The sequence below is a fragment of the Tenebrio molitor genome, chromosome 1, assembly GCF_963966145.1.
Source record: "Tenebrio molitor chromosome 1, icTenMoli1.1, whole genome shotgun sequence".
NCBI lineage: Eukaryota > Metazoa > Arthropoda > Insecta > Coleoptera > Tenebrionidae > Tenebrio > Tenebrio molitor.
Genome location: NC_091046.1, coordinates 8,059,344 through 8,087,318, shown reverse-complemented (window position 1 = coordinate 8,087,318; position 27,975 = coordinate 8,059,344). Strand labels below are relative to the sequence as shown.

The window sequence follows — 27,975 nt, the reverse complement described above, 5'->3', positions numbered from 1 at the left end:
CATACATACAAATATATTTGAGTGAAGAAAAAATAAATTGTGAAATAATTATTTTTTTATAATAATTTACAGAGCGATCGACAAGAAAACAAATGAAGAGTGTGTTTTATCGAAACGTCTATCTTAAACATACACAAATGTATAATTAATATACACAGTCGTTTTATTGCTTGACTACCTCCCGAAAAATCTGTTATTAATTATTGCTTACAATTACAAGAAACGTCTATAAACTTGCCGAAATCGAAAACTTTTGTCAAAGTTAACATCAACACCGTTGTTTTAAAACTGACGTTTCTTTGACATTTCACCGAAAAATCTGCTTACCAGTGGCGTCGCGTTTGGCAATAAAGCTGGTAATTTACCCATTCTTACGAATGTAAAATATTGCTCTTGTTTATTTTATATATTTTTTCCATTATCAGATAATAATAGTAAAAAGCACAATTATAATTCCAACGTCTAAAATTGATGAGGTATGATTTATTATAAAGTGGCAGTTGAGACCACAAATTGTCTACGCCCATGCATTGCTTATTTGCATAGAATTCCGCTACGACATGACCGAGAATTTGCAACACCTGCTCTGATTTGTTTTTTTTTTAAGCACTTTGTAGAAGTTATACTTTAGGTAAAATAAATATTTTTTTGCGTTAGTTTTTCATTACTCAAGGTTGAAATTAAAACAATAGAAATTCAATGCAACATCTGATAATCAGATTGTATCAATGAATTGTTAGTAATTGTTCCGGTGCAGTGTTTGGGTTTAATTATATAGAATTGAAAATAAAAGACAACAATGGAAATTCAATGCAGCATCTTATAATCAGATCATGTAAATGTTCGTGATAGTTCCGTTGTAATGTCAGGAAGATAAAATATTGAGAATTGAAATTTACAGGGAAAATTGCTCGCCTGCAATAAACATTCAGTAGAACGTTTGCACTTGCTACGTGTGTCCTGGCAACGATAAAAATTTCCACAAATTTTTGCAATTTCAAAATACAATTAAATGGAAATTATTTTCGTGTATGCCAATGGCCAGAACATTTTTTAATCACTGTTCCCATGATAACCGAATATCAGGTTTGACATTTCAAATAAATAGTTGGTATTGGCTTACGATTTTGACGTAGAATCTCCCATGTGCATGTAAATTTTTCCTCGTTTTTCACTCTTTCATTCGTGTTTTTGTTGTTGTTGAGAAAGAAGCACGAGTCGCAGACGACGTAAAAGCATTTTGTTCGATACTTCCCTAGAAAGTGAGTCTGTATCCATAGTTACCAATGGGTCAAGGTTTCTCTTTCGTTCACTTCACTTTCGCTCATCGTTTTTCGCTCACTGTCTTTCACTCACTGGTTTTCATTCACTCGTCAATTTTTCCAATTGTTTCTGATAACGTAATTTTGATTTTTTAGGCAACATTTGGTAACTCTCGGCACTTGCCACTTCCAGGACATCAGGAACATATAACTCTTCATCATCCATTTTCACAATTTCCACAACGTGCACACAACTACTTTATTGACGTTACAGAACTTTGTTTATTTTGTATTTTTTTTTATAGCAACAGATCCGTCCAAAAATGTGATTTATTTTTATTTAAATTTTTGAATATAAAGTTACAGACTCAATTTCTAAGGAGGTGTCGAACAAAACCAAATACATATAGCACTCGAGAGTAAAGCCGCTTTCGTTCACTTGACTTGCATCGTCAAACACGCAATTCGCGTGAATGAAAGCTTTGTCTTCCTCACTCTTACTGTAAATAATAATTATGTGTATTATGTTTGGAAATAATTCATGCACTAGGGAGATTGTGAATTGCTATTTCTTTCGCAACATTTAGTCTAATCAGATTGCTGCCAAATTCAATTGCAACCAATGACAAGCAAATGACAGCGAATATTCATGCACTAGTGCAATTATATTGTGGAATCAATACTGTTCAGTGCTTGCCGTCTGATTTGCTAAAATATTTGAACAAAAAGAAGCGTGTCACAGAAATATGTAATAATACGTTTTCGTATTCATAGGTACATTTATTTTTCTGTGATTTAATTTTTTTTTTAAAGAAATATGTCAAACTGGCTGGATAATTTTCTCTGGTGCACTTGACATTCACTCGTAATATTACAACCAAAAAAATAAAAATGTTGTTGGAAATTTTCTAGGATCAGCCAATTGCGATTTTATTTAATTGACAGGGTGTCGGTCCAAAGCAGAGCAAAGTGAGGAAAGAAAGTACTTGAGCTTGCAGAACTATTCGATAAAATTCGTGGCTTCTTGGTGAAGCTGCATTATTTGCTTTCCACGTCGGCAAGCACAGTTCACCGTTATAAAGTGAGAAATGTTCTTTTCCTTAAAAAGAAAACAGGAAACGAAAGTTTATGGTTTCCGAGCATTTGAAGTAGACGCGACATGAATTTAAACTGCATCTTTAATAATTAAATTTACGCTAATTGTAACAACAGCAGAAAACTATCGTTACTGTTATTTCAAGAAAAGAAAAATGGTTACATTTCTTGGAAGAAAATGATTGTTGTTTTAAACCTAATAGCCAGAGCATTATAAATAAATGAATAAAAGAACTTTAAACAATGAAATAGTAATTTTTGTATAACCTTAAAAGGCATTTAGCTCTGCGAATATGAAAAGAATAAAATAGAATGTTTATTGTCAAAACCCAAACAGACTTGAAAATACATTACCAACTTATTAGCTTTGTAAATGCATTGTTTTGTCTCCAAACAGAGCACTTAAATTGGTGTTTCTGTTGTGTGCCAAGAACTCAATTATTTTATTATGTAGCAAACTTCTCTTCACCAATAACAACAGTTCTTGCATTGACAAAACAGAAATGTTTGTTTAATACGACTATAATCACGTGTACTGCTTTAATAATAAAAATCTTCTATTTGTGTCTCTTGCTGAAAAACAATTTCACCGGAAAAAATGAAATAGTGAAATAGAAATTTACCAACAGTTTTGGCCTTCCGCAACCTAAAACAGCACAAAATAAATGGGGATGTCGACTGTTTTTCCGATTTCGTGATTACGAGTGGATTCTGCATGAAGCCTGCTTTATACAGCGTAAATAATAATATCAAACATAATGATGCGACTTTTGATAAAGCATTTTTTAATCTAAAATTCAGAATCAAGGAAATATTTAAAGAGGTCTTTGTAGAGAGCTTTTAAAAATTTAGGATTTATTAACGAGTGATGTTGACTCATTAAGCTTTCTTAACGGTGGATGAACTTGAAGAGATGTGCAGAACTGCAACGAATAATAAGATGGCTGTTTTCTCAACAAACTCGAAGCCGCCTCTTTTATAATTTGATTGGCGAAGCGGTAATTATCGTCGAATTGTTATCGATCATGACATTTTTTACTTGGGTCGTCTTCACCGACTCGAATTAACCTGAAAACCCGATTTCGCAACAAAGCCAATGATATAATTGATTTGTAAGCGAAATTCTAAATTTATCCTTCGTGTATGCGGCGTCTCGACGACGGAATCCTCCAGATTAGCGGTTCATACTGTCGATTACAGAACCGTTGCCGGATATCCCAACCTGCTAAAATCGAGACTAAAGTCGTTAACAGAAGTGGGTGGGATCTGTCAATATCAGATCAAGTCCAATTTTCTTGAAAGATGCAATTTACATGAGGGAGATAATAGGTAAATCGATACGAGCAGAATTCTGCTAAATAAAAGGTCACGCATAGAACTCATCAACACGGAAATTGTGTTTTCTGGGCTGTACACAACAGGTATAAATTACGTGTTATGTCTAATTGTTAAATGAATTCTTGTCCTGTTTATTGTGGAAAGGTAACATTAATTACCTAGTAAGAATGTTATTTAAAAAATCGGTATCAAGAACCATACATGACTTCCATTTTCTAAAAATCATTTTTCAAAATGATATCTAATACAAAAAATGTCAACCAAATTTTCTAGCAAATTTGCAAATGCAAAATTCCTGATCCAAATTGGCACCAAATTTAGTACGCCTTGAGCCCTCTCCCAAGGCATATATTTTACACGAAAAAACATCAAAATTGATGTGTTTTTGTGGAAGTTATTGCGAAGAGAAAATAATGCTTAAAATGGCAAATATTTCCAAAATAGCTAATCCGAGTGGCATCAAGATCAATAACCCTTGAGTTTCCACTGACGGAAATATTTTGCAAGAAGAAAAATTCAAATAGGCGCATTTTTGCAAATGTTACCTGGAACGAAAGAAAATTTTACAGGCTGAGACAAGCACAGTTGACAAGGGAGACACCAATTTTCTTTTTGGATTTGAGAATAGAACAGTGAGAACATGGCTTTATCTGGAACGCGATTTTTCTATCCCATAAATCAAATTAAAAAAAATAATTACTTATCAAAGAGTGGACAAATGGTGTATGGAAGCGTGTCAAGAAATTTTTCAACAGAAAGAATGAGCTAAATTCTCGTAATTCCGTTTAAAAACAAAGCCTATTGAAGAGAAATCTCGTCATAAAAGTCCTAGGAAGGCCAAAATCATACATCAATGTTATGAAGGAAGAAACATTAAAGAATTGCAGTTAACAGTTATACAAAGCGCATGTGGATTCTGATTAGACTATTGCCATATGATCGGTAGACACGATGGTTTGAAAGCCCTGGTTCATTCCATTAGATATCTAAGGTGTGAGGGCGATGGTTTTGTCTCTTATCCTGCTATGGTTTTTGATATCATGCTTTAAAAAAATTGTACTGAGGAAAAAGTTGTAGTTACGTTTGAAGAATCACAGAATCGTACGCATCGAGAAGAAAGTTTATTCTAACTCAAGGAACAGCGAAATTTTTTGCCGTCATCAAGAAGAAAATTAATCTAGTGTGTTATCTGGGAACAGCACAAGAAAGGAAAGTTACAGATTTCTGAAAGGAAGTAATGACCATATTGTTTAGTTTCAACAGGGAAAGGAAAATTCAAAGGAGAACAATTTGTCGTATCCGTAAGGGTAAGGATAATGAATATCACGACTAATGTGATGAAATGCAAGGTTCAGTTGGAAAAATATTTGAAACTTATTGCATAAAAGATAAAAGTGTTTATTTGGAAAAATAAAATATTTTTAATACCTAAAACTCTCTGGATGAAGAAGAATTTGCTTTACTTAACTAAAAGAAATGACTAACTATTGTCCAGATTTTATTTCGCTGATTTCATGTCGTCAAAGTGTGTCAAATATCTAAAACATTAAATGGGATCATTTGTAAATCTGAAATTAGAAGTATTTTTTTACATAAAACGCAACCAGAAAAACTAATTGAAGCATGTAAACGTAATCGCAGTAAATTTTACACATACAAAAATTGGTTGTTTGTCACTGTCACAAATTTAGATGAATTAACTTTACTTTAGTATGTCTTGTAGACAGGCCGTTGCAACCACTCCGAATGTTTGTTACAAAAATCCATAATTTTCGTTATCACTCAGCCCCCTCCCTAAGTGGTCACTGATTTGTGTATTAAAACTTACGTTAAAGAAATGCTCTAACCGCTAGTGGAGACCTCATCTAAATTTATTCAGTAATTCTTTAGTCATAATCATAAGCGAAAGAGGGATACATACATACATACAAATTTTTCATTTCAAATTTTTGTGCTTGAAACATATTTAATAAGAAGAAATGTGGACAAAACAAGGCACATATTGCAGGGTTAAGCTAGAAGTTTTGAATCTTATTAGGTAAAATTATTTGTTTTTCCAATAAAAAAAATTAACTGTCATGATGGTTCTCTAAATTTTATAAAAATGCTTCTCAATTAAAATTTCCACTGTTTTGCAGGAGAAATATGTTCAACACCAGTGATATAAATTTGAGTATCTTACTTTTTTACTCTTTGTATTTTCGTAGAAATTTTCATCAGATGTTGGTCTTTTTCTTGCTCATAATAGCAAAATATTTTCTCTAAAATGTATAGCAAAAAATACAATTCTGCTCTGCTGTAATTGAAATTCAATAACCTTAAATCATGCTACAAAGAGATAGTTTTTTTTTTTAATCAATATTCCATTATCCAATAATAAATTTTTTAATGTTTAATACAAATATCCATATAACTTCTGAAATATTTGATATTTAGAAATTAAGTCGGAAAATCTAACCAACTTTAACCCTCCACCACACGGCGGCACGGCAATTTTGCCGGAGTACATACACTATTACGGATAATACTATCAAGTAATAGTGCAGTGCTTATCAACATAATTACCGGCGTCTCGCCTCCACATTTTGACTTTTTTGTGTTTTATGTTCTGTGTCAATGTTAAGGAATTTCCTCACGATATGACATGAGTATAATAATATACCTTTTTGAATTTCCACTACCAATGTGTTCTCTAAGTCCAAAGTTTTTAAATTTTTAAAAAGAGATTGCGGTACTATTCCCGTTCTGAAATATTTGATATTTAGAAATTAAGTTGGAAAATCTAACCAACTTACTATTGCAACAATATTGGATCCATCTTTTTTTGATGTTTCCGAAAATATTTTTGATGCAAAAAATGAGGACAAATTACTACTTTGTCAGTTTATTTTAATAATTTTGTGCTGTTTATTCGGTTTCTACGTTTTACTGAAAATTATGTTTTTTTGTACGTTTCGAGACCTTGACGCAGTACTAAGTTTACAGGAAAATTTAGACGACAGCAGTTTTCCCAGCCTAATGATATGACGTGTGCGAGAGGTTCATCCCTAGGAAAATTTGTCTTCATTAAATTTCTCCATTGTTAGCTCATTATTTTCCGGTGTAATTTAGGAACTCTCGTGGCTTTCAACATTTTTTATTAATACACTGACTTGAAACTTGAAACTATAATAATACAATTAAAACTGTCACCTCCGTTTGTTACAAACATTCCAAATTTAATTCAACAACGTAGTTTCGTTGCACTTTATTATAAATAGTTCTTGTAACTTTTAGATTAACGATGCGTTTTAATAACTAACCCAAGTCAAGCATGTCATTGTATTAAATTTTCAGTTTTAATAAATTTGTAATTATTTTATAACATACATTTTTGCTGCAAACACTGCTTTTGCACAAGTTTCCAAAAGCCAGAAACACAGACCGTACGTCCGTTTCTTAGATCTGTATGTAAAGTTATGTTTACAACTTCAGTTCACGCTTTCCGGGCTTTTCAACCGTTCAAAGCGTTTCAACTGGCAAAATATACTTCAGTTCAGTAAGAAGATTGGCCGTATTGTTAGTATTGTATAAATTTAAACCTTTCATTCTTTCATTTCAGTGAACCCGAAATCTTTAACCGGATGCCAACAGCTACTTTGTTTTAAATTTTAAAGTAAAAGACGCCAAAAGTTGCCAAATCACAAGTATTATAAGTATAAGGTATCTAAGGTGAAGGGTATTTACTCGCTTTCCAATTTTTCACCGCTCCCCTTTCGCATAATAGCTATTTATGTAGTTAGTTGCAAAATGAGAGTGTTTTTCGCATGAGACGTGAAAATTGTCCCAACGAACGAAGTGAGTTGGGCAACACGTCGAATGCGAAAAACACTCGGTTTTGCAACGAATCACATACAAGATTTTTTCTAATTCCTCATAAAATTGTTAAAAAAAAACAAGAAATATTTAAATTTTAGTAAGTACCTAATTAAATCATTCTACCATTGAATTTGTCAAGGAATTTATGTTTCGCTTTACTATGACAATATGTAAACAGAAAAAAAATCCACAAAATCACAATTTGGTATCAATTTGGTCCCTCAAATGAGTGATTCCGAAGAAAGTGTGGGTGCAGATATTGAAGCTGCAGTGGAAGCTGCTACTTCGACCTTGTTACCAGCGAAGTCGCGAGCTGTTTATGAGTTAAGTTATCAACGCTTCGACCAGTGGTTGGGTTTGAGGAAGTTGGAATGCATATCCGAAAAAGTAATGTTAGCTTATTTCATGCAAAGGTCTAAATTGCTGAAACCATCAACAATGTGAAGCGAGTATTCAAAACTAAGAACCACCATTTATTTGAATAAAAAGGTAGATATTAGCAAATTCAACAATTTGATTGCATTCTTGAAGAGACAGAGTGAAGGCTATCGCGGGAAGAAATCGAAGGTTTTTACCAAGGATGAAGTCCATGCATTTTTAAAAGAAGCCAACGATGAAACATATTTAATGTTAAAGGTACAAGAAAAAAATTATTGGAGAAGAATTACATTACAAAATAATCATCTTTTTCAGGTTTTACTAATTGTCGGTATATCAGGAGCCTGCCGTAGGCAAGAACTATTTCAGTTGTCTATAAAAGACATAGAAGATATGGGAGAATTCCTGAAGGTTCAGATCCTTGAAACTAAAACAAAAGTACCACGAGAATTTACCATAACTCCGGGAAATGTTAGTGGATTAAATTTATTAGAAGTCTTTCGAAGATATTTTTCATTGCGATCTAAAAATACACGGCACCAGAGATTTTTTGTTGGTTATAGACTTGGAAAATGCATTGCCCACCCTGTTGGAATAAATACTATTGGCGGCGCTCCAAAACAAATAGCCACTTTCCTTGGTTTGAGGAATCCCGAAGAATACACCGGTCACGCTTTCCGCCGTAGTTCGGCTACATTATTAGCTGAATCCGGAGCAGATACGTCGATTTTGAAACGTCTTGGGGGGTGGAAATCGACCAATGTTGCCGAGGGTTACGTTGACGCATCAATACAAAATAAGAAGAAGATCGCTCAAATGATTTTAGGCAAAGACAACACTACCAGTAAAGCCTTATCTTTCAAAAAAATTGAAAACACATGATGCTACGTCTTCAAGTGGTCAAATCCCAGAGAAAAATAATTACTTATCGGTTGACAGTTATCATGACATGTCTGCTGTATCGTCAAACAATCAAATTTCAGACGAACTTAACTTGTCATCATCATTAACAGAAGGTGTCCATATTTCACATTTACATAATTGTACTGTAATAGTTATTTACATAATTAGTGGGATAAAAGCAATATTACAGGACTCGAGTGTGAAGATTGCAGATGACGAGGGCGTTAGCCCGAGTTCATATGTAACACACGAGTTTCCTGTAATATGCTTTAGCCCACGTGTTATGTACAACATTTTATCTACGGCTGCGAATTATTAATTAAAAAAATCAATTTTTGCCAAAAACGTCAAATTTGACATTTACAAAAATATATTTTGATAATTGTTAAATGTCAGTTTCAATGGTTTTAATTCAAAATCAAAGCAACAAGATTGAAACAATTTGCTCAATACCAGGACAACCAGCTAATTCTGTTTGTAAACAACGCGTTGTTTTAAATTTTTCATAATTGAGAACCGGGTCGTTTACGTCTTTCGGCTTTCGGAAGTGAAGTGACTTCGAAAAATGTACATTAGGGTTACCCCGACGTCAAGTGAGAAAAGTACCAGAACCTGGAATGGAAACGTGTGTGATCCTGTTTCGAGGACGACCTGGAGTGCAAGAGACGAGCGTCTCTGGAGGTGTCACTGCAGTTTGCGTCGTTTTTCCAGTATGACGTGTATTACAAAGTGGTCTCTTGTGCGAGTAACCCAAAAGAGAGTAGTAGATGATATCATTAAAAGTGGAAGTGAGTCTTTTTGTGCCAAGCCCAGAGATTGAAGACCGAAACGCAGTCGATGCCGGCTATTGGGCGAACAAAATGCAAGAACTGTGTTATGTATTTACAATAAGTACCTAGCTTTTCTTTTGTATTGTTGTATTTCAATAAATTTTGTCTGTTTGCTTCTAAATAAAAATGCGTTACGTAATGAAACCAGTGCGGTAATGAACTACATTACGCAACTCAAATGACTGTAAATGAGTGTGGTAATAACGACTTATCCAAGCAGCCGTAGATAAATATATATAATAAATCATCCACTTAATTATTCTTAATTGAATTTGACACTTTTTTTTCGCATTAATGCAAAAAAGTGACAATCAAAACGCATTAGTGCAAAAAAGAACGTAATTTTGACATTCAAAACGACAACATAAAATTCGACATTTTACAACGGAATTAGAAAAAAATGTTTTTTATTAACATCATGCTTTTTGTACGAAACAAACTTCATAAAAGGTGTAAGTCATGAGGCAAGAGATTAAACGTGATTCTGCTAGTCTAAGTTGAAGGTGTTATTCCAAAGCGAGATTGCTTCAAAGAAATTCCTTTCGAAAGCAATTTACTTCCTAATCTTAAGAAGGCACTAGTTCATACACAATTCCGCCCCAACATTTCAATTTAGATTAAATGATTTATGGAATTATAATCTAAAATCTAATTAAGCTAGCAGATGATCCACTCGTACGAACAAGAAGAAAATTATTGATTGGCCGGACACGACGCTAAAATTGCGCCAGGAAGTGTCGGATTCTTTTCAAGTTCACTTTCTTCCTACGGGATATCGCAGATCTTGAGCTCGGGTGCTACCGAAGTGTGTAATGGATCACACCGATCACATTCTGTTGACACAGGAATTACCCATTTCTGGGGATATTTTAGCTGGTTATAGCGTTGTCATACGAGAATTTTCCAGATAAAACATACGGGAAACATTATTTCCGAAAGTGTTAGCGTTTTTGGTGGTCGCAGAAATGTATTCGCGCTAAAAACGACATTAGCCGTGATAAAATCCTTTTTATTAATTGATATTTACTGGAAATTGTTAACAGAGGTTGATTACAGCCGGAACAGCAATAAATTTAGTCAGGACGTAACAAAATAACATTTATGAGTTTATGATTGTGACATTTATGAGGTTTTCTCGCCGAGGAAAATTTATTATTTAATTAATTGACCCCCGGATCAGGCGACACTGACGCGCTTTTCATTCAAATTAATTTGTTGTATTCATGTTTTACTGTATTAATTTCAAATTAGACCAAAAATTATATAACATTCTCCACTTTAGAATATATAGAAGTAAATTTCAAATATCTGCATACTACACATATACAGAGTGATCGACAAGAAAACAAATCAAGAATGCTACATTATCTTTTGTTTTATCGAAACGTCTGTCTTAGCTTAATCGTACACAACATATACTTGCTATACACAGTCGTTTTATTGGTTGCCTACTTCGATTATGAATTGTCAATGACTAATGCTTTATCTTCAATGGTAAAACTCATTTTACCGCTTATTCTGGGATAATTGTTACAGGAAACGTCCGTAAACTTCTCGAAATCGAAATTTTTTTTCAAGGTTAACTAACGTTTCTTTGACATTTCTAGTGCCGTCGCGTTTGACAATAAATTACCAATAAATAAATGTTGCTCTTGTTTATTTTAAAAACTTTCTTTTTTCTTTTTATCAGGTAATACATAGTGATAAAATGCACAATTATAATTCCAACGTCTAAAATTCATGAGGTATGATTTATTATAAAGTGGCCTTTGAGACCACAAATTGTCTATGCTCATTCATTGAAGGGTTATTTGCATAGGATTCCGCTACGACATGATAATAATTTGCAACGCATGCTCTGATTTCTTTTCTTTTTGATCACTTTGTCCATTCATACAGATTTACCTACATAGATGCTTATTTAAAAAATAAAATAAATTGGATTAATTAGAAACTATGCACCAAATCGCAAATAACCTAATCACGGGAAACAAATTTGAGACTAAGTAAATTTTCTGTACAACGTTTTATGATTATGCAGTGGATTATTTTTATACCACCTACAAATTAGATAGTGAGAATATTGTCAAAGCCCTCCCTTGAAATGACATTCAGAAGTTGGTTTTATGGCTTTCAATCCTCTTTGATATCTTACTCCAAAGAAAACGAAAGTAATTTCATCAAGCAAAAAGTGATGATGGCACTATTTTAGGATGCGGCAAGAATATTGATGTTAATTTAGCTTCCGTAGCAAAACAATCAATGGGGAATAATAGAGTTACACATATAATGGAGTTTGTTGTATAAAGAAAAATCAACGATAAATTGGAAGAGTAAGACATACTAAATCTGTCAATTTTCTAAACATGGGGCATGTAGCAAATCATTAGGGAAATTATCAGAAACTATAGATTTTAATTTAGTTTAATCTACTCAAATTAAATCAGAACAGTTTTTTAAATGTTCCCAACGGTCTCGTTTCGTTGAATTTTTACGTTGATAAAATTGTATAAAATGTTTTTAACAAAAAAATAACGGGTTATTATAAGTGTTTCTTGTATCGTATTTGCCACATCCAATGCATAGCGTAACTGTATTATACTAAAAGTAAATTGATATGATTGCTTGGTTGCCTAAAAAGAAGGGGCTTTAAGGCAATGTAATTTATAAGAAAAAATTGTCACAAATAATTAAACATTGAATCATTCCACAACAAATTTCGCAAACATTCCACAAAAACAAATGTATTACATATTGTTCTCAAAGAAAAAAATATTCGCTGCTGTGTTCCAGATGTAGCTGATTACTCTTCTTCACTTATTTTCTCTGACCAATATTGCGGCACTAACATGTAATTGTTTCTTGCCGTCTTTAAACTGTCATTTCAACACTTTAAAATATGCAAATATGTTTTACAAAATGTCTCCTCACTTAGTAATTAATGGCCTGCACGAAATAGTCCTGAAAAAGTTCTTTAAATTAACAATTTGAAAACTGACAAACAATGAAAATTACAAAAATGACAACTGTGAATCTAAAAGATGCTGCATATCAGAGTCTACTACGATGTAAGAAACGTTTATAAAAAATAAAATAAAAATTGTTATCGATGTATTGGTTCATTATCATTTTCCTAGAAATTGTCGTAGATTTGAGATTTTCAATTAATTTAATCTGTTGAAAAATAATTTTAAAAAGGAATTTAAAACTTTACAGGGTGTTTTTTGTAGCAGTTATAATTTTAAGCTGGGGCAAATAATGTGGTTTTAATTTTGGAGGTGAGCACTTCCAGTTCTTGCTCGAGTTGCAAGTTTCCAGTCAAACTCCGGCTGAATATCAACTTTAATAAAACAACTCTGCCGAGGCTTAGTGTTGTAGTTTAACTTGTACACATTTAGATACCTACGATGGAACATTTTAACAAGCCTGTAATTTAATTAAAACGCAAACAAACCTGTATAGCAATCGTAATTAGATTACCTGTGCCGAGTTGATGGAAAATATCGGTTGTCTTGGCCCCAATATATTTACATACACGTATTTGTTTCCACCAAGAGATACAGAAAAGCCCGCGGCGCTTCTTATAATAATGTGGCAAATCAGCTCGATATTGAAGACAAACAACTCACCTTTCCGTCACTCTTCCTGTAGGCGTCGTGAATCCTCCAGACCAGCTCCGGTCCTGCGCTCGCCGTCTGCTTCCCGATTTCGAAAAACTGCCCGATGGGATTCGTCTCCAGCGGACTTTGGGCACCTCCTCCGCTCTTGAACTTGGAAAACATCGTACTGGTAGGCATTGACAGCTTCATAGGTACGGCCACATAAAATTTATAGACGTCTATTCTGAAATTTGGCTTCTTCCAAACGCCACCATCGCCGAACGGGAAATTTTACGAGAAGAGGGCGCCGCTAACTTCGCCAATAAATAAAATTCGCGTGTTCTCCTGAAACAGAAATTTTTAAAGTTAGAACAAAGCGTGCAGAAACACCCACTATATTAGGAATTTATTAGACGCATTGCTGTAAATTTATCCCACATCTTACACATACATCCACCGATGTGGAGTTCAATTTTATGAATTTATGAGGGAAGTTGCGCTCCACATTCTGAAATATGTGAATTCGAGGAAACAAATTGTGGTTATTATCGAGAAATCAAGATAATGGATTGTGGTGGGGAATTCATGATTATACACACCCTTCAGGTGTTCTGCAATTTCTGATTGTGTATTGATCGAGCCATCCGGAATAGTAACATTTGTGAAATGTCTTTAATCATCAGTCACTAAATGCTATCCTATTTTCTCTTATTTAAATACGGCGGACTTCAAACTTAAATTGTTTTGGGAGTTCGTTATACGAGTGAACGATTTAAATGAGTCATTTGTGTAGAAAGTGATACGCGAACCCTCCAAGTATTTACAACAGTTTTCTGGGGTAATTTTGAATATCTACATTTGAAATGTAAATTACACTTATTTGCTATTCATTTCAGTTTCACTAGCTCTGCTTTATGTGCTGTTTAAAGCTGTAAGTGTTGGCTTTAAATGTCATGTATGACTATTTCCTCTTTAGTGTCTGATAAAACCACTTCAAGAAAGCACAAAGTGTGACAAATACTACGTAAAAAATGTACTAAATGTTTGGAAAAATTATTTCCATTTACGAAGCAACAGATTTCTCGGATATTTTCTGTTAATAATAAGCAATGGTAGAGCAACAGTTTCTTGGAATCAGCAGCTACATAGTTGTGATACAACATTAGACAGATTTTTATCAAACCAGTAATCAAAATAAATTAGGTTTACCAAGAAATTGAAATTATATTAATTTTAAGACGCCCGTAGTGTTGTTAATATTTTGTAGGGTTTTTACTACTGATGAAGTGGTGAAGTATTGTTTATGGTTTTTAATAAACTTAGATTCGTGTTTTGATATGCTCAACCTGAAAAGTTTATGTAGTCACGCAATTTATTCTCATGGTTTAATTATAAAATTTTATCGTTAACATCACCTCGAGACTTTACTTATTTAATTATGATAATACCTAATATGTTCAAATTTGCTTCGCGACTTTTTTAAAAATCATTACCAAAATGTATCCCTATCATAACCAAAACAGAAAAATTAAAGAAGGAAATAGTAGTAGATTATATCATTAAGAGTAGAAGTGAGTCTTTTTGTGCTAAGCCCAGAAATTGAAGACCGAGGCGAAGTCGAGTTATATTAATAAACATGTCTTGTTACTCGATACAAAAAATCATGCGCTGTTTTTCAAGGTTTATGTTTAAGACGCCTATTGTACACATCGTATACAGTTGGTTTGAAATAAAATAAAATTACATTTTTTAACAAAATGTTTGCTGTGTCAAGTGAGATCAATTACTTTTGAATGTAGTGTGATACTATCGATTTGTAGCTCGACTGGTACATAACTTTACTCCTAATGAAACATACCATTCAATTATTAAACACTCCTAATCAAACATGACATTCAATTGTTAAATGATCTGTGCACTTAACAAATCACCATTTCTGGAATGAAAAATAGTCATTAATTTCTCGCTATGTTCATTGACCATTTTTTGCTCACTTTTATTTTATTAATATACAAAACTAGGAATGTCGGTTAATCGGAATGGGACCAATCTGCGTCAATTATGCATTAAGACTTGATGGAAATATTTTTGATGATAAATAAGTCTAACCTCAATGCACTACCCCGTTCTTATAATAATAATAATAATAGCGGTTCTACCGCTTGAAGAAATTCATAATCATTATTATCCAAGCAGGGCAGTTAAGCAACACTGGTGGCAGTTAATATTTGGATGGGTGGCCGCCTGAGAAGCCGCATTCTTTTGGCATTTTATTAATAAACAAACAATAGCTATTTATGTAATAAGTACATAATATAGGTCTGTGTGGACGAACTCTTTAGTTTATGGCAGAGAGAGCTTGCGAGCGAGGCTAATAAATAAGGCAAGTTCACAAAGTCTAATTATGTATGAATTACATATACAAAGCTTTATGTTCGATTGTGAACTTAAGTTTCTTTTAGATACAAAATTAATAGATTCTAAAAATTATTACGATAATTTCGAAGTGTTCTGTTTTTGTTTCTGCGGTTACGAAGTTGTTTATTACTATTTGTTTGTAAACGAAGTGTTTGTGTTTGAAATACGAACTGAAATCGTCTTTATTTCTGGTTGTAATAATGAGCAATGTGCCAAAGAATCTTTACAGCAAAGTTTTCTATTAACTCTATTATTTCCTGATTTAAATAAAATTATGAAATTTAGTTGTTTTGACGTTTATTTTGAAGTAATACCCAAAATTGACAAGCGTCCGTTTTACTTTATCGTTACGGACGAGTCCCTAAAGAGGTAGTTTATGGACAATAAACAATATCACGAATTATATACAATCGAACATAAAAATATTTTTTGTAAAATCGTATCAAAATGAAGTGATTTATACAGTAATTTGCGGGCGTAAATAATGCTTTTTGCGCCCTAAGGCCTAAAAGAACAACAATTAATTTTAATAGCTATTTTACTCGTTGCATCACATTGGCAACCAACAACATAACTTTTGATTTTTTCAAAGCTTTAAGGTGATTTTTGCCCTTTGGCATCTTATAATCCCTCGGCCCTTCGAGCCTCGTGCTTATAATTCCGTCGCGGGCCAAAATCACCTTCTTCACGCCCTTAATACAAAAATATCGATTTCAAATGTGTCGTGAAAATTTTAATATTGCCATTTGGAGAAGGAGAAGAAGGTCAAAAAAGTAAAGCAGAAAGCACAATTATGGAAGGTTTCCTCCCAGAAAATTCGAAAAAATAGTACATTCTTCAACGAGCGTATAATGATGGGGATTATTCAAGAGGATGAAAATTGCAACACGAGCGAGTAGGCGAGTGGTGGTATCATCCAAGTAAATAATAGCCATTATAGGCGAGTTGAAGACTATACTTTCTCCACGATGATATGAAGAAAAAACAATACTTGAAAATTGGATGTAATTTGATTTTTAATATTTGACAACTAAAATTGTGCCTCGTTTAGTGGTTACTATGCGATACGCGACTTATTGTCCGATTGGCAATCTGCCGTTATAGAATGAAACTACGAGAGATGTGATTGGCCGACAGCCGTGGATTTCAGTATATTCTATCACGGGGCGTGGATTCATATCATTCTTTCACTGAATATCCAACAAGAATGCATTAATTCTTTAATAGGCGTGGAGAAACATATGAATTAAATTTGTTACTATGGAGTAATAGCTGCAGAGGACCAGTTGACTAAATAATATTGAATTTAGCAGTATAGTCCATTACTGTATACTGCTAAAACGATAATAATTAAATAAATATTTTATATCGAAAACAGAAAACATTTTGTTCAATCAAATAGACGGGTTTTTATCAATGTCTGCGAAAAAAAAAATTACTTGATTTTAAGTAAATTTTCCAAATTACGAATATGTTTCATGTTTCAAACATGATGAATCACCCTCATACACGCGTATGTATTGCAACAACAATGATTTAAATTTAAATGTATAATTTTGTTTGCATATTTTATTTCAGTAATAAAATTTAATCTCCTCTAATTTTGCATTTTTAAATAGAATTACTGTTGGTCCATTTAAAATACATATTTACATACTTTCAACAAACTGGACCAGCCAACTATGTATATTCGTTGCTGTTTTCAACTTGAAAATAGAAATCACTCTTGGTAATCACTAATCAGTTAATCACTATTCGAGATTATTTCCACTTTTTCAATCGCATTTGCAATTTTTGAATTTACAGGAACTGAATCTTCTGAATGTTTTTGAACCATGATCTCACTGAAAATTAACATAATTTTATTAATCGACGTTCTTAGTTTCTCTCTATTTCTATTAGTTTACAACGGCTTAAACACGATATGCTGTAAAAGAGCAATAAGCCAATAAATATCGAAGAAAGACAATAGTAATTTATTTATAAGACATCATTTTGTCGGACGCGTTTTTTAGAGCACAACGAGCTCAGCGAGGAGTGCTATAAAGCAAACAAGTGCGACAAAATGGGTTATAAAACGAGTGTAATACAATATTTTTTCTATTTTGCCCCTATTTTAAATTTTAAATTTTAAAAAAAGTTTAAAACATAATGTTAGGAAAATTAATTTGGCAGATATAAAGGGTTGGTAACACTGGTAACTAGGCGAACGGTTGCAAGTTTTGCATTTAAAGTGTCGTGAAGTGCAGTGATCAGTGATCAGTAATCACTGTGAGTCACTGCCAACATTAAAAATTTAAGTAAATGTTCCTGAAACCGGTATCGAAAAAAACTCCTTTTCGAAACCCGTTTGAGTGTTAAGGCTGTATGACACGATGCTAAATTTTGTAGAAAATTTGTTAGAAAATGAGAGAGGGCCAATGAACGATCAGGATCTGACAAAGACAGACTATGATCCTGATCGTTCATTGGTCCTGGTCGAGGGTCTCTCTCATTTTCTAACAAATTTTCTACAAAATTTAGCATCGTGTCAAACAAGCTTTATACTGACTGTGTTAAAGGTGCAAAATAGAAAAAATATTTTACATTTTCTGCTGTAAGGCCAATAAATACTTATGAGTGAAAGATAAACACCAATTAAGTCAGGATGACACTATGTCGTTCGTGAAAGTATATCAGCCTTCCCTTGTGTTCAAATAAATTCCCAATGGCTTTGGAAAGTAAATGCCAAATTGGATACTGCTGCACTAATTTTCCAAAGCATTTGACGCAATGAATGCAAATGACAGTGCAGACGAAATTAGCTGCATCGAGGATTTATGTGTCTTTATTGGAATCGTCTAGCACTTAATCAAATGACCGGACACGAAGATTAATACATTATGTAGATACAACAATTATTATTAAATAAATGAGCTCTAGAAATATCAATACGTGCACATAGAAACATATCTGTAAGATATTAGCTCTAGAAGTTGCAATTTACACCACAAAACATAGTGTGGTGTTTGTTCTATCAGATGTGAAACCCTTCACTTCCTGCAATAAATAACTTTCCAGGTAATAAAAACTTGCATCTTGCTAATGTAATTTTATGCAAGTTAGTTTCACAATTTGCAACTTCGTGTCGCAATGTAGACATTACGCGAGCGAAAATTGTAATTTAAAAGTACTAAGACGATGTGATGGATTCTAACTTGACAATGGCGTCAGGTCGCGTCAGGTATTTCAGTGTGTTCTGGTGCAACATGCAACAAACTGTTCTGATATTAGGTGCACTCTAGTGACACTGGAGCGACCGAAGTTCCTGTTTGTCATTTGTGTGTTTACGAAAACTAATAACCCAGTCTGAATTAACAACATGTTGCAATATCACCCGCACGGTATTGAAGATTAACCGTTTGATATACTCGTATGGTAGATAACGATTCCGTTTTGTTTGTAGATACAGTGATGGCTGAAAATATGTGACGAGGACCTAGTCGACATGTTTCCATTTTTAATGCACTGTGTTTCCCCAACTGGAACTTCGAATTTGATCAGCAGAGCATAACAACGGAACAAGCACATCTTAAAATTTGATTTCAAAGCAAACATCGTTTTGAACACGTTTTCAATTTTAACAACCTGTATTTTCCTCTATTGTTATATTCACCAATCATCAAATAGAGACGAGGGTATGGAGAAAATGTGGATATTTTAAATTTTCCGGGTAACGCAGAATCGATACAAATCGCTTTATTGTTTCCAAACAAATGATTCTGTTGACATTTAAACTCACAAGACTGACCCAGATGAGCAATTTTCAAAGTTTTCAATTTGAGAGGAGATATTTTTTCGAAGTTAATTTTGTTTAAACTGAAATATCAAACATAATAATAAACATAGACGAAACGTGGGCGTGCAAGCTTTTTGGAAATTTAAATGTTAAATGTAACGAAAGTTTGTGTTTCAAAACATCTGCATTCATACCCGTCGAGTATAGCTGAATAATTTTGTTTTGACAATGATGAATGCAATTTGCTCCGTAATAACATTATTAAAAACATGTTTGAAAATTAAAACTCCATTTATTTATCTCATTTGCCTTCACAGCGCACCCTCGACTTTTTAATGACCGAATGTGGTTGTCGATTTAAATGTCAAGACGTGTTGGGACAAGTCCTAATTCAGCAAAGACAATCTGGGACTGGTCTCTGAATGAAACATCAACATTTTGTAAATCATTCATGTCTGAAGATGAGTCCGTACAGTCGAGCAGTAGTAACTTGGACAGACACAAAAAGGATAAAAGTCTTCCAAGATTGCTCTAATTGCCTTCCAACAAAACATTAAACTGTCTGTTCAGCTTGAAGCAGACCGCTTTAGCTTGCGTTCTACTCGAGTATAAATCTTAATTCTGCGACCAACAAAGAGTGAAAAAAGTTAATTAAACGTAATGCATTTCATTAGCTCGGCGTAAAGTTACTTCTAGTTTTAAAATTTAGTAACCATTATTTTCAGTAATTTTGTTTGTTCAAATGCTTATTTTTCCCCCGTATGGTTTACAATCTCCGTTAATTTTTGTTGGAAATTCTCTTGAAATTTTTAATGTAATTAATAGGCAAAAACTTTTGCCGTTGAAGCAAAATTGGAGAATTGAATAATTTAATATAAAAATAAATATTAAATTTTAATGTAAAATACATTTTTTCGAAAACTAACAAGAAAAGTTATGACGCAAACGACTGATTTCAACAGTTAAAAAAATAATTTCTCGTGCTATTTTAAACTTATTTTATTTTTCACTTTACTATAATTGAATGATAACTCCTAGGATACGAAATACGTAAACACGTTCATAACAACCAGGGCATAATAAGAGGGCGTAATAAGAATAAGAGGGTGTAATAAGAATAAGAGAGCGTAATGAATTCATAACGCCCTCATCAATTCATAATTGCAACACAAAAGAAAATTTTACAATTATAAATAAACAATTTGTTTTGTTTCATAGGCTACCAAATCTTGTATCGGGCGTTCGAATGAAATCCTGGGCTGAGTAGGCGTTGGAAAAATTAAACCGTTTAGAACAGTGTACAGTTTGAATTTCCCGCCATTTGACACGAATGACAATTGTTTATGTTTAATCGGGACATTATTGAACATTGTTTGTTTTCATCAAAGCGTGCCCTTAGATATTTGCTTCGAGAATAGGAATTGTTAAGTTATTCTATTTTTAATGTAAAACATTGCAAAGAAAGAAAAAAAAAGAAAGATTTTATGGCTCTAAATGTTAGGTTAGCTGTCAACATCCTCCAATTAATTTACGCTGTAAAAAAGCACAACAATTGACGGTTTTCAACGCCTCCCCAGCCCAGGATTTCATTTGAACGCACGATATTTATGTAGGTAAAGCGTACACAAAGATGCCAATTCTTTGTCTTTTTTTTAAAGAACACGTAGTGAAAAATAAAATTTTGTATGCACCACGGCGTCACCGAATGATTACGCCCATCGAACGATATCTATCTCTCGGGCTAAAGCCCTCGAGCTGGATTCATCGTTGCATAAATAGCTATTTTTTTTGTTAGTAAAAATAAACAAATCTCAAATAAGGCAGTTTATCGAAGTCAGTAGTATTTGTCTTTGTCTATAGGCTACTTATCTGACTCCGAAGGCCCGACTGATAAAGCTATAATATTCACCAAATCCAGGGAGCGGCATTGTGTAGTTGTATTTCCCAAAGTATTACGATTAAATCTGAATTTACTAAGAACGCTTCCTGCAGATGAGGGAATAAATATGTATTCGTTCGGAGTTTCTACCTGATTTGACAAGAATTATAAATGACCCTTATATGGTAAAATATTTTAAGGTAAAATTACAATGAAACGGTCGGTACCACCATCTTCATCTGGTGTCCCTTCGGTGAAAAATTGTATGGGTATATTAGTGGGGCCTTCAGAGTCAGATCAATATCCTATATGTACGCGTCAACACAAAACTGATTTGATGAAGAATCACACACTGTGTGATTACAAATTTTTAATTATTTTTGCCTCTATTTGAGAAGTGTTTTTAATAATATTTCGCATTAGCATTATTTTTAAGCTTTAAATAAAAATTTTAAAATGTTTTAGGTTTGGTTTATGCGATATGCGACACATGCTGTTTCAGTTTAGTTTAGTACATAATTTTGAATTTCCTAATTTGGCAATTTACCTTGACGCGGCAAATTGACAAATTCAAATCAAATAAAATACAGGGTCATTATAAATGATTGTCTTGTCCCATCGCAGTAGGCGTTGCTGACGTAGTTGAATGTGACGCAAGCCTCATAACATGAGTGAGACTAGCATCGCCGACAGGTGCCGCTACCGGCGGTAGTGGAAATGTGACTACTAGTTTGTCTAACGTTGCGAGGCTGACGGCACATCCAAAATTTATGTGGGTTTTCAACGCCAACTGCGATGGGACAATCATTTATAATGACTCTGACAGCACGGATGTACGAGTATATAAAATATAAATAGTTTTGATCATTTTTATATGGAGCGGCAACCATAAATTTTACATTCAGTTTTTATGCCAACTTAGACTACAATCATTTATAATGTGTATTATGCTCATAACAAATAGAAAACAAGATTTTTTCTACAATCTGCAAATCGTTTAAGTACATAATGTAGTTTTAGTTTGTTTACATTTTTTAAGGCATTTTCCTTTAAAAAAATATATCAAAGTGAAAATCAGTGAAATGGGTCACCATATTTTTATCACCTGCCATTTTCGTCGAAAAATAATTTTATGTTAAATTTTTAGAAAGCATGCACTTGCAGAAATGCAAGAATCTCTATTAACGCTGAAGTACAATTAATGTTGCAGTTTCTGCATTCATTTTGCGCAGGTTATTGGTAACTACCGCGTTTAAAGTTCATCATTTCCTGGCAATTGTTCGTCGGAGCCACGACAATCTGAAGATGATAATTTAAAAGAAAGTAAGTAACGACTTAAAGACGAGTCGCAGTTCTTCATGAAACTGTAATCGATAATAATATTTCCTGACACTTGAATATAACAACCGTTCAAAAACAATTTCGTGGTTTTCTCTCTATTATAAAAGCAGGCCGTCTTTTAGGTGGTACGCTTCAGATACATAAACATAACCCCACTTTGATCGTTATTTTATTGTAAATTAAATCATTAGATTAAAGTGAGAACCATCAGGGAACACTTAAAAAAAAGCTCTCGTTCTAACGAGAACTGTTTTTGGAACAAGAATTAGTTCATATCACTCCTTGTTCTATTAAGAAAAATTATGTTTGACAGCTGAAGAAGCTACGCCATACGTTAACGTAAACAAAAGCAAGTCACTTGACCACAAATGCTTTTGAACAGATGTTTCAAATTAGTTGACAATTGCTCTGAAATGTTATGTTTGTAATCAATGTAATAAGTGAAAGAAATTAAAAATTGTCAAATTGACAGGAGCATAACATAACCACAAACCGCTTTTTTGTTTTTTTCTGTTTCTGTCGTTTCAATAGAGAGAAAGCGAGGAAGGAAATCGTGAAATATATAAATTTTTCAGTTTATATACCCAGCTTGACATCTGTCAAAGATAACCTAAAAATTCACAATTAATTCATGTTTTTCAAAATTTTTGCCTAAACGAACATGAAAAATGTTGTGTGCACCTCGGCCAAAAAGTGCCTTTTGTCCTCCCCTGTTTTAAGTCTCACCTGCGCCTCGACTAGAAAACCCAGACTCGGACGAAAAAGATGCACTTTTTGGGCCTTGATACAAAAACAACTATTCTTAAACAGAAATAATACATATCTTATTTCTACTCCTATTGTTTGGTATTCACTTTCTACTCGTGATTATTAACAAGAAAAGGGAGCATAATAGATCTTAGAATTTAAAATAAATTATTGTTCAGTAGGTTTGAACTTTAAACGGATTATTTTTTTGGTGTCATTCATTTAACATAAAACATGTTACAATAAATTTGTGGTGAAGCAGGCCTCGATTTTTCTCTCTTTTCCAAACGTAGGTTTCCTTTTTACGTTATACCTTGATCATACCTTCATTTGTTCCGATAAATGACAAATTGAAGTCTTCGGTTCATTTTATGTTATTTCCCTAACTCTTTGAACGCTTTCTGAAATTCACATTGATGGTTATCGACTTCCACTCTTTCTTTCTTTCTACACTTCGTGTTTCACGAAATATTTGACAGCTGGTGAAGCTACGCCGCACGGTGACGGCAACAAAACCAAGCACCAGACCACTCGACCACATTTTTTAAACACACGTTATTTACTCGATGCACTTGGCACGTTAATTTCACTTTCTCATTTTTAGCTAGAGAGTGAAATTTGCCGGTGAGCTTGTTCAAATTGGGATTTCGCAATTTGCATGTTCTCCTCTATTGTTCCAGGAGAACGACCTGGCTGATACCGTGGAACATGAGTCCTCTTCGTCGAAGAATCACAAGGTAGGCAGACATCAGCTAATCAGATGCGGGTGTTTCGCAGTTATACGTATAACAGACGTGCTTTCACGTTGATACAGACATTTGTTTTCCCCATGACTTGTTCATCTATCTACCGGAGTTATTTCCAACGTCTCGACGCAACTCCAGTTCCGTTCGCTTTATATATTCGACTTTTCCAGTCACCACTCGCCGTGCTCTATTATTATGCATTAAATTGCTAAAATGCGATCGTATTCATACGTTTCACATCTGGATGAGTGACAGCAGTTGCCATAATTTCATTGTTGCCTCGGAGCGATTTTCATATTTTTGTTCAATATTTCATGAAGCATATGCTGAATTTTTCGTTCGGATGGCTGCCATCCGATTTCTGTTTCCTCTAAAACGCCAACCTACCACTCCAAAAACTGAGCAATAATTGAGCTCTCTTTTTCATAATCCCCGAAATAGACTGCTATTTTGGGGTGTCGACACCTCCCCATTTCATCAAAGGAATTGCACGCGTTTCATTTTTTTAATTCACATAGTACGATGTAAAGCCGATAAACAAGCGGCGTGATTGATGAAACAAGTTCAACTTTTCATCGACATCGATCGGGAGTATCGATAACGTAAATAAGATTAATGATACGATGCCCAAGAAAACTATTGATGTCACGCAACAAATTAAAGCCTACTCTGCTGGATCAGCTTTGAGAACAAGAGCTCGAGCTCTTCTGCAACCACCTCTCCCTTCGCAAATATGGCAATAGCTGTCATACTTCGCTGCCGAAACTTCGACGCTTTCAGCAGTCTTTAACAAAGTCCAGACTTCGTATAATTGCCACCCCTCAGGGGTATTAAAGGAATCTCCATGCGGCCATCAGTTCTCCAACTGTTATGAAATCAGGAAGCTGAACTACTGCAACGAACAATGTTTACAAAGATTTCTTAATCGCCTACCAGTGCAGCTGCAATTTGAGTTGTAGGTCTTACATATTTTTTTACAAGTGGGAAGGTTACAAGCACGACCGCAGCGCCCAAGCGTAAAAAAAAGTGTTGCTTTTTGCAGCATTCTTGTCTAGGTAAAATCAAAGTACTTACTCGTTAAAACTGGATTTGTTAAAATATTCAGCAGTTTTTAAGTGGCTCTCAGACGAAAATCTTGCTTTGGCAAAATTAATGTAGCTAAGTACACATCACTCTGAAATTAGATTTTAAATTCGTGTACGTTTTGCTGGAGGCTAAGCAATACATTTGTAAAATATGATATGTCGCAAGACCTACCGCATATGAGCAAATACCGTAGAACTAATTCATTTCAGTTTATTTGCTGAATTCCGAGCTGCTTCATAAAATGTCCCTCTGTTATTTGCTCTCTTTCGTTTATTATTTCATCGACGTCTCCCGAAAATGTATAATATGTACAGGCTGCGTCGTTAATTATTGCTGTGGAAAGTTTCGGTTGGTTGTTTATTAATTTTAAGAATCACGACGATAAATAAAAGGGAAAAGCGGAATCGACATGAATATGATTATTGAAAGTCGAAAAAGTAATTTAATAAACGCAAACAACGCAATGCCGGCAAATTGTACGTTAATCCGGATTTCTGTCAGCAAATCTTTTGCTCTTTCAACTGTGTCGGTATCAATGAAACTGAATTTAACAACATAATCCGGCGCCAACAATCCTCCAATATCAAATCAGCAAACGGTATCGGTGGTACTTAAACTGTCAATGTGAACGTTAACAGAACACACAGAATAAACAAAGATTTGTTTTTTATTATCCCAAGGCTTTTGATTTTAGCTCAGCTTTATGAGGAAACTGGTTTAGATTTTCTTTCCAAATTAGATTTATTCATTCAAATAGAAAATAAACTAGTGACAATTTTGCCTCTCATATTACTAACTTAAAATGATATAGTTATTTACAGTAGGAGTGAGGAAAGCAAAGCTTTTGTTCACGCGAATTGCGATAAATAAAAATGAATCACATCTTTGGAAGGATCTGTTGCTATGAAAAAAATTAAATACAAAATAAACAAAGTTCTGTAACATCAATAAAGTGATTGCGTACACGTTGTGGAAATGGATGATGAAGAATTATATGTTCCTGATGATGTCCTGGAAGAGGCAAGTGCCGCGAGGAATCAAATGTTGCCTAAAAATGAAAATTACGTTATGACTTATGAGAAAGAATTGGAAAAATTTACGAGTGAAAGAAAACCAGTGAGCGAAAAACGATGAGGGAAAGTGAAGTGAACGAAAGAGAAACCTTCACCCACTGGCAACTATGGATACAGACTCACTTTCTATGGAGGTATCGAACAAATATTTTTTTTACTACTCGACTAAACTCAACAAATGTTACTTAAGTGGTTTCATTAATTAATAAATTTGTGTGATTTTTTTTTATCACTTAAATGTAAGATACACTGAGTAAACAACTGAGAATGAATATCTACTTTGAACTTTGAAATATTTTGTAATTCCCATTTGCTGTACCTGTGTGATGTAATTTACATGTTTTCCCGTTCTAAATAACCAAAGTGAAATATTTATGGTTTCTGCATTTTCCGAAAGATAATATCAGTGAAGGATTGACAAATGTTTTAATTCCATTATTATATTTATACGGCGCGAAATCTAAGAATCTAAATTATCCTGCAACGAGCGATTAGAGGGGTAAACATCATTTCGTCCTTAACGAACTTGCCTCATTTTCGGTAATGAGCAAATACCTCCAAGATTCATGAAATAATTAACCGGTTTCGGTGTAAGTTTAATGAAAATATTTATACATTGCGATAACTCAGTGTTACCGTTTTTGTGTTTGATAAAGTTAAATTGGATACGCTTTCCAGGGATGCGTTTCGATTAGATTAGTCATCTCGAGTATCAGATGAGTGCATTCCATAATTCATTTTGTGGTTAAAACCAAAGCTGGGGGTTGCTCTGGAAGTAGCTTCTGGGAAAGTAGGAAATGTTGCATTTTCAAAATGTTTGCTTAAGAAATTTGAAGTGTGCGAAGACAGTATATTAAACGGCAATGAATTGTAGAGCCTTTAGCTTTGTTTTGGGTAGAAAGGACGAATTTAATGACTCAGAAAACGATGTTTACGTTGGTTCAGCCGAACTGTTTAAATACAACTTTCGACAAAAGTAAACAGGATCCTGCGTTCCGTGTCAAATAATCTCTAATGAGATGAGAACAAATTTAAAACAACAAATTATTAGTATTCTTTTAGTACGAAGTTGTGGGTTTAAGAGACATTTTGTGTAAAAAGTTCTCTCGTGTGCGACTGGTTGTTTCCTTTCGAGCATCACATTTCCGGTCAAAATTAGTCGAAACGCGCATTCGGACTATTTTTGTGGTAATTTCGGACTGGAATGAAGTTCTAAAATACGATGTAACAGTATAGTAAATTCTGCTCGAGTGGCCACATTCTCAAATGTGAAAATTGAATGCGCGAATTTAGTGTAAAAGTTCGTTCGTATCCAGTTAATGTGCGAAACATAATAGAAAATTCGACGCACAGTGTGTTACAGAAATCGCAAACCGCATTTGGTTTAATCGAGTTGGCACAATGAAGCAGCCAGATTGGCTATTATGCACTGATGAGCTGTAAAAAAGTGATGTTGCATGGTTATTGGAAGCGATTAACATTTCTGAATCGCTTGATGCTCTACTTATGAAGTTGAAAACTTGCAAAAATGAGTTCAAAGTGAGCTCAAGTGAACATTATGTTTCGTTTTGGGGTGGGACTTCGCGAAACTTTCTTTTACTCCTGTTGAAATTTATCGACCACCATTTTCATTTCAACTCATAA

General features: G+C 33.9%; 1 protein-coding gene across 6 annotated transcripts in view; it reads right to left on the bottom strand.

Annotated features, from left to right (window-relative positions):
* bma (SCY1-like protein bma) overlaps window positions 1–27,975 on the bottom strand; it is a 134,889-nt gene that overhangs the window by 87,797 nt on the left and 19,117 nt on the right. For all 6 annotated transcript variants that reach the window (XM_069045258.1, XM_069045276.1, XM_069045262.1 and 3 more), the window contains exon 2: window positions 13,294–13,608. In XM_069045258.1, the coding sequence (XP_068901359.1) occupies window positions 13,294–13,473 (180 nt within the window). In that variant the 5' untranslated portion in view covers window positions 13,474–13,608. The remainder of the gene's footprint in view (window positions 1–13,293; window positions 13,609–27,975) is intronic.